Source organism: Haliotis rubra, unplaced genomic scaffold, assembly GCF_003918875.1.
Source record: "Haliotis rubra isolate DU_JTF1 unplaced genomic scaffold, ASM391887v1 Scf604, whole genome shotgun sequence".
Classification (NCBI taxonomy): Eukaryota; Metazoa; Mollusca; class Gastropoda; order Lepetellida; family Haliotidae; genus Haliotis; species Haliotis rubra.
The window spans coordinates 299,629-308,187 of record NW_025767307.1 but is presented as its reverse complement, the minus strand read 5'-3'; the positions used below and the strand labels follow the sequence as shown (position 1 = coordinate 308,187).

At 39.2% G+C, this 8,559-nt stretch overlaps 1 protein-coding gene across 1 annotated transcript; it reads right to left on the bottom strand.

Moving 5' to 3' along the window:
• Positions 1-1,723: 1,723 nt before the first annotated feature.
• LOC124255645 lies at positions 1,724-5,938 on the bottom strand. The gene is made up of 3 exons (XM_046689540.1): positions 5,815-5,938; positions 3,026-3,182; positions 1,724-1,935 (listed from the first exon to the last, which is right to left on the bottom strand). Exons 1-3 carry the CDS (start codon positions 5,852-5,854, stop codon positions 1,842-1,844), a joined length of 291 nt encoding a protein of 96 aa, XP_046545496.1. The 5' UTR covers positions 5,855-5,938; the 3' UTR covers positions 1,724-1,841.
• Between the last annotated feature and the right edge of the window lie 2,621 nt (positions 5,939-8,559).

The window sequence follows — 8,559 nt, the reverse complement described above, 5'->3', positions numbered from 1 at the left end:
CAGGCTCGCTGGTTTGGTTGACACATGTGATCGGTTCCCAATTGCGTAGATCGATGCTCATGCTGTTGATCACTGGGTTGTCTGGACCAGACTCGATTATTTACAGACCGCCGCCATATAGCTGGAATATTGCCTGAGTGCGGCGTAAAACTAAACTCACTCACTCAAAGTTCCAGGTGTAATTAAAGAATAGCCTATAATTTGTTAATCCTGTTTCTAATTGCTCCAAATTATATCATGGACAGTGCGACTGTACAGAAAATATTGTTGAATAAGCATTGAATATTTGTCGCATTTCTGCAGGTAAAATATACTCATGCCAATAATGGTTGTCACCCCCTTCAATTGTTTTTATTGGAGAGGGTGTGTGGGGTTGGGTGTTGGATGTGTGTTGGGGTGGGAGTGGGTTGACAACCATTATTGGCATGAGTATATAACAATAGGTGTACAGACTGTATAAATCTGGGTAGTTTCTTCAAGTTGGCAAAAAAATATTAACGTCAATGCTTATCAATAACTACGTCAAAATAATATCCCAGATTACTACGGACATGTTGACAAGAAAGAAAGTGAGAATTGAATGCTGCAATTATCATTATTCCAGTAATATCTCCAGAAACGGGCTCCACAAAAGATAACCAAGTTGGAATCAAACCTATGTTTTAGGCGTGACGAGCAAACGCTTTAACCACTAGGCTACCCTCCACCTGGGACAATACCGAAACGCGATAATGCAACACCTGCTCCGCCCATTCTGTTATCAGTGAAAAAGGAAAACAGTCAACTGGTGGGCGTGGCTTATTTTCGGTAAGGGGAAACATAAAAACAAAACGAATTCCAGACTCAATACCGTTTCGAAATACGCATCATTTAGAAAAGCAGGTAAAATCCCCGAATCATCATCATCATCATCATTATCATCACCACCACCATCATCATCATCATCATCATCACCATCCTCCTCCTCCTCTTCCTCCTCCTCCTCATCATCATCCTCATCATCGTCATCAGACTCACTTACTATTTATGAGCTTGAATTTCCTATCCGCGTGAATAACATGTCGGATAAAATGGCGGATATCGGGTCAGTGATTGGTTACCTCTGACTGGTCAATGACTGTGTTTGATTGACAGGTGATGAGTTAATAACATCCTGCTCTCGTGTGATAACACCCGTATTGGTTTTGTATGTGCAAAGGCAAATCGTCTAAAATCAAATCAAACCACATTCCAAAAAGGGACCCGTGAAGATCCGGATTAGAAGTGATCTTCAGTGACCCATGCTTGTTGTAAGAGGTGACTAACGGGATCGTCGTCAGGCTCGCCGACTTGGTTGACACATATCATCGTATCCCAATTGCGTAGATCGAAGCTCATCATGTTAATCACTAAATTGTCTGGTCCAGACACGATTATGGACAGACTGCTGCCATATAGCTGGAATATTGCTGAGTGAGGTGTACAACAACATACACTCGATAAATACAACGCAAATACAAATTTGAGTGAGTGAGTTTAGTTTTACGAAGCTTTTAGCAATATACCAGCAATATCACGGCGGGGGACACCAGAAATAGGCTTCACACATTGTACCCATGTGGGGACTCGAAGCTGGGTCTTCAGCCTGACGAGCGGACGCTTTAACCATTAGGCTACACCGCCGCCCCCAATACATATCTGAAAGTGGTATTCCTTTGTATGACAAACACAAGAGAGAGGTAAGTACAATCTATACAATTTATTAGAAATACACTAATTACACGTCTGTAAAGGAAAGCATCTGTACAAAAGACAATATCAACTTTTGTCAATATTGTGACAATTCGGGGGATATTTCAAATCTACTCGTCGTAATACACGAGATCCTCGCATTCCACCCACTTCTTGTCAACGAAAAACATGGGTATACAGTCATGGTTTTCACAGGCATCGAATCTGAAAACAAACAGCATTTGTGGCCATTAGTCTAAAAATACATGATTTAATTACATAAAATGTGTCCGGGAATACCGAATTCTTATTTGGTTTTCTTGTTGTTTAACGCCGCACTCATCAATATCCCAGCTATATGGCGGCGGTCTGTAAATAATCGAGTCTGGGCCAAACAATCCAGTGATCAACTGCACTAGTATCGATCCGCGAAATTGGGATGCGATGACATGTGTCAACCAAGTCAGCGTAAATGACCACCCGATCCCGTTAGTCGCCTCTTACGACATGCATGGGTTACTGAAGACCAATTCTAACCCGGATCTTCACGGGTTGTGAATTCCTGATAGTCATCAAACTATGCCATGGCATGTACTGCATGTAGATAAACAAACATCGTAACACAAAAGTAATTAAGTAAACAACGATGGTCTTTGTTTTTGTAAGAAAACCTTTTTCCAAAAAGGCTGGTCTATTTTTATTGAGTTATCTATTTACGTCACAAACCATTTTGAATAAATTTTCTAACTTTTGGCAAAAAGCCAAAAGATTCGCCGACGTTTATCACTGTGAGAGTGAGTGTGGGTTGATGCCACTCTCTATAGTGTTTCAGTGGCATTAAGCTGCGTTGTTGTACGTTGGTACATGTGGGGAAACCCATCAGCACTGTTTTGATGGTGGCAAAGCTTGGACTCAAACCATCAACCATAGGCTACTGACACGCCATTCTGTCTCTAGCAATAGGACCAACACGTCCCTAGTTAATCACTAAAATAGAATAATATAAAGACAAACCAAAAATCAAAGCTAAAGAAAAAAATCCAAAAACTAAAACGATAAGAACCCCAAAGAATATTTTTAAAATAAATAAATAAATAAATAAATAAATATGTTTAAACATCAAATTTAAAAATGCCGCCAACAAACCACCTCCCTCTAGACATCAATAAAACAATTTAACCTCCCCCCCCCCACAAAAAAAATAAAGTAAATAATAATAATAAAAAAATAATAATAATTTTTTTTTTAAATATTAAAAAAAGTAATAATAATTCGATCCAACGCAAACCCAGCCAGGGAAGCAGTATCAACTTACTTGCAGACGGCCTCAGGGATGTCAGCACAAGGCTGGTCAGCAAACATGTTGCACGGATCCCAGGCACAGAAGCTCATGTAGCTAAACGATTCTTCCCGTGGGGGACATTCATACCCCTCCTCCCGTCGGGCCACCTTGCCCACCTCTCTGCTCACGGCTGGCGAGAAAAACATACTCACTATAGCATCTCATATTATATAGACTGTTTTAATACTGGTTTAAAGGTTATTATGGACTGACTGACTGACTGAGTTTGGTTTTACGCCGCTTTTAGCAATATTCCAGCAATATCACGGCGGGGGACACCAGAAATGGGCTTCACACATTGTACCCATGTGGGGAATCGAACCCGGGTCTTCGGCGTGACGAGCGAACGCTTTAACCACTAGACTACCCCACCGCCCCGGTTATTATGGAATATTATGATGAACACCGACTGCCGATAACCACGTGTCATTACATTTGTGTGGTATTTGCGTGGGTGAATCTCCTTGGGATTCGCCGTTGTTTAACAGTAGAGAGTGCGTATGGTTTTACGCCGCTTTTAGCAATATTCCAGATTATGACAGAACGGAACGCCAGAAATGGGCTTAACACATTGTTCCCATGTGGGGCATCGAAAATTCTAGCAATCCTTTTGCAGGGGAACCAAACTTAAATGCGTAACTTACTATAAAGAGATAAATGAACGAACGAACGAATGAATTAATGAATTTATAAATAAGCTCGTAAATATAATCCGAACACAATCTCTCCTACCCTCCTATCTTCATCAATGTCATCTTACAATACCTATCTTGCCAAGTCAGGTAGGAATTCAACTGCTAACATTCATACTGATGCAAAACAAGACGATAGCGTTGATAAATTAAAGAGCATTCGTGCAGCCCGTCAACACTTTTTTTCAGAGGGCCATTCATAAACTATTCTCCATTGCTTTGCCCTTTTCGGCCAATGGGGGGTGATCGAGAGTGGTAGTGGAGTTGGCCTTCCGAGCACAGCACCTTCTAAATGCCAGATACGATACAAGGTTGATTACATGTCACCCTTGATATTAACAAGATATATACAACTGTCAGTGTAATGAATGACGTGAACCTTGTACTACGTTCTTGTTATGTACAAGTTAATTACAAGTACGAAGTTAATTAACCCGCATTTAAATATCACGGTGGTATTAATCACCCACTAATAACATTCTCATTGATTACGCATGTTAACACTGGTTTGCTGCAGACCAAGATAAAACAAATATGAAACAAAATTGATGTGGTTCTGTAGTGCATGTCGTCAGATTTGGATAACTGCATGGACCACGGATAAATTGCCCGCTGACAATTTCAGCTTTAGAAATACTTTCAGAGGAAATCTAACCACAGGCAACTCCACAACTGAAGGTAAATATTTCACCAAACGTTTGTAGCCAAAGCGTTAAAGAATTCTAAAACTCAGATTATTTGTTAAATGTTGCAAATCCTGATGGTGCCATATGATCTCTCCTCTTTCTGAATGTATGGGTACAATGTGTGAAGCTCATTTCTGGTGTACCCCACCGTGATATTGCTGGAATATTTCTACAAAAGCGGCGTAAAACCAAACTCACTCACTCACTTTCTGAATGTGAAAGGTATACGTTATTGACAACTGTCATAATGAAATGTACATTTGCGTTTGAGCTCGCTTCCGCTTAAAATATTTTTTTGATAAAAATTAATACGAAATAAATATATTGAAACTCAATCTGAATTGCAAGACATTGACAAGATTGATGCAATTTATTGATAAGAACGTCTTTACTCTTGCTTGCTTTATGAGTCTGTGCACTAAATATACATATACGTTATATTAAACTTATCGCAACTAAATAACCAAATGATGACAAAATAATAAAAACAACACTTACAAAATAGATGCTATTTAAGTCAACAACTTCCTGACCATACTATTCTTGTGATGTTCTAGTATGATGGAAGTATTTCATATTTTGGCTGGATTTTTTCAAACTGCATTCGCATTTTGAAGGGTCTACCATTTCCAAGCATCAATGCACACAAAGGAATTGACTCGAAAATGTTTACGTCAGAAATTGTCTTGCCTACGATGCGAAACATTGAGTGAGTGAGTTAAATTTTAGCGTCACATCGGCAATATTTCAGCCATATCGTGTCGAGAACAATTTATAAATTAGAGATGAATACAATTGAAAGATTAAAACCTGTCGTCGATCGACAGTGAAAGTAGCAGAGTATCATAGATATTAGGGTAATACTCGCATGTTAGCATGCAAAGATGTCATTAAATAGAGTGAGTGAGTGAGTTAATATTTAACGTCACATCGGCAATATCTCAGCCATATCGTGTCGAGTACAATTTATAAATTAGAGATGAATACATTTGAAAGATTAAAACCTGTCGTCGATGTACAGTAAAACTAGCAGAGTATCATAGATATTAAGATAATACTCGTATGTTAGCATAAAAAGATGTCATTAAATAGAACAATACAATGTAAAAACGCGCTGTAGATCACCAGCAACTGAAGGCAGATCACCACACTTGAGACCATGGGGACTTACAGTACTTTTCCTTCCTACATTCACGTACCTAGATTTATACCATACATTCAGGTGCTGGCGATTTGGGAGCCGATTAACCATACATTAAAACACCATCAAATCAACGATTAAAATTCGGAGAATGAAAAATACCTTGACAATAGTTCATTTAAGTTCATGGGTTCGTGAGAAGGCATGGAAAGGTTCAACACAATGCGAGAAAACTGCACTTACCAGCTCCGACTACGACAAGGAGAATGCACAGGACCTTCATTTTTCTCAACGTCTGAGACCGCTCACAATCAAAACAAGGAATATCTACTATAACCCAACTCCGAAACAAGTGGGAATTTATACACTTCAGAAAACGCCAACTAGCGTCCAAAGCCCACAACAAATTACAAATTTTAATCCAATTAAGATTCATTACTGGTGTTAATTGCTATGGGAGTAGAAGTCACGTCGTTTATTATACGAATCTCGGCATTTTTATCACTGGGCGGTCGGCCATCTGTGACGATGGACACTCGGGAGTTGCATTAGCTTCCGAGGCGTGAATTTCCATAAAGAGGTTTCTTAGCTAATGCTATATTTATCTAAATGTCAACAGTAAATTATTACGTAGTACTTATTTCCAATCGGAGATAAAAATGCGTCTGGCATTGACACGGGACATTGGTTTGAACTTTCCGGAATAATTGGTTAAATTTATCGGTGCTTTGTTTTGCTTTCGAGGGTATTTTCTCTTTCGTTTCAAGTAATTTGTAATCAGTGGGAATCAAATGTCGAATTTAAGCGTGAGAGGTTAATGTGCATTACTGCAATTTATGGTTATAATTACTTCAATCTAATTCACGTTGTGAAATTATCTTGAGGGATATTATAATTAATGTGGTATTCTTGTGGGTATAAGTTGTTCAAGTTGACGAATGCATTTTTTACTCAGTAATTAGTAATAATCGATATAAAATATTCGTAAACTTGCAAACTAAAACGATGTGGGTCACCTATATAGTCTAGCGGACCGAGCGGCTGATTGGGGAGCATATGGTCTGTGGTTCGAACCCTGCCTCGTCATGTTAAAAAATGTTGGACGATGGTGCACATTGCTAACTCGACGTTCTCAGTTTAGGGAATAAAACACGAATATTCGAGAATATGAACTCTGAGTGGTGCATCGATGTTTACCAAAAACGAAGTCAAACTACACTTTACCTCACTTACCAGACCCGTGAAGGTCCGTGATAGAATATTGATCTTCAGTAACCCATGCTTGTCGTAATAGGCGACTAACGGGATCGGGTGGTCAGGCTCGCTGACTTGGTTGACACATGTCATCGGTTCCCAATTGCGTAAATCGATGCTCATGCTGTTGATCACTGGATTGTCTGGTCCAGACTCGATTATTTACAACCGCCGCCATATAGCTGGAATGTTGCTTAGTGCGGCGTAAAACTAAACTCACTCACTCACTCACTTAGGCAGGGCTTACATTACGTCCGTTTTTTTAACGCATGCGTTATGCGTTGCGTTTTTGCTCTTACACTATATGCGTGGATTTGCGTTTTGAACATGCGTTAGATGGCGGCCATAGCTGTGATGAGTATGGTGTTGGAGGAAGAGGAGGAATTCGAAGAAGAGGAGGAATTAATCACAACCACAGCAGTTATGTAAATAGTATTATATGGTATATTACTTAATATTTCTGAAATAGTTTAAGTCATATACAAACAGATAAAGCATTCTGGAGTGATAAGTCATCCAATTACGAGGATTACATGTTACATGTTACATGTTACAAAATCAACTCACCGGAACTACTCACGTGTTGGCAAAATACCTTGTTAAAATGGCGTCATCAAGGGAATTCCCTCTGCGTTTCAATTTGCGTTGCGTCAAAAATACTGTCAGACCTATTTTCAACGCAGCGCAGCGCAACGCACCCAAAAAACGGACGTAGTGTAAGGTATAAATGATAAAATAACTGACTTGCGTTTTTTGGACGTAACGCACGACGCAACGCAAGAAAAAACGGACGTAATGTAAGCCCTGCCTTACCACGTATATGAGGACAGCTGGTTTAAGATCGTTATTGAATCTCTGTCGAATAGCAAGATAACATTGCAGCATGTAAATCGCAATAAAGCAAGCAGATAACATGTTTCGGAGACAGGGATTAGGTGCTTGAGGTGAACTGCCTTTGATACTTTTACTGGAAAACCAAATTTGGTGGTAAAGACCTGTCAGTTTGAGCCTTGAGTGAATTTGTTTAAAACGGGTTTGAGCAATATTTCAGTTCGAAGCCTGAGAAAATGTTGTTGTTTTTTGGTGAATATCAATTATTTATTCTATTTTGTAATGCAAACCAATAATAGCGATTTGAAACTATGATCGTTTGTTAAACAACTTTTATCCTAAGTTGAATAAAATTCTGAGATTTGAATGTTCATTTATGAACATCAAAATCAGTACTAATGCAGTAATCTTTACACCTCACTGATTAAAACTTTATTATTAATTCGTATATTCGCCCGCTGAGATGATCGTACCTTCTATCATAATCAACTTATCCAAAGTGCCAAATCTTTTACTTTCATTCAAGAATTTATGAACATCAAAATCAGTACTAATTCAGTAATCTTTACACCTCACTGATTAAAACTTTATTATTATTTCGTCTATTCGCCTGCTGAGCTCATCGTACCCTCTATCATAAGGGCAGCATTTTTATTTTTTTGTGTTTCTCATGCCCGACCGATCCTTCTAATGTTATTGCCGATCTCCCTTAAAAACTATTCTGTTTATCATTCCAACACCGCCGACGGGAACCGTCATATAAAATGTGGGCAAGCTGGCTAAAGCGCCAGGTTAGTGATTCAGTGAGCTTCAGGTGCCGGGATCGAGGCCACTTGTGACCGGGTGTAAAAACCTTGGAGTCAACTTTGTGTGCAGACTCTTTCAGTGTTGTCACAACCCCTA

Coding starts and splice junctions, on each gene's coding strand:
- LOC124255645 (XM_046689540.1), bottom strand. CDS start 5,854: ATGAAGGTCCTGTGCATTCTCCTTGTCGTAGTCGGAGCTG. Junction 3,183..5,814: donor CCTTGTCGTAGTCGGAGCTG/GTAAGTGCAGTT, acceptor TTTTCTCGCCAG/CCGTGAGCAGAGAGGTGGGC. Junction 1,936..3,025: donor ATCCCTGAGGCCGTCTGCAA/GTAAGTTGATAC, acceptor GTTTGTTTTCAG/ATTCGATGCCTGTGAAAACC.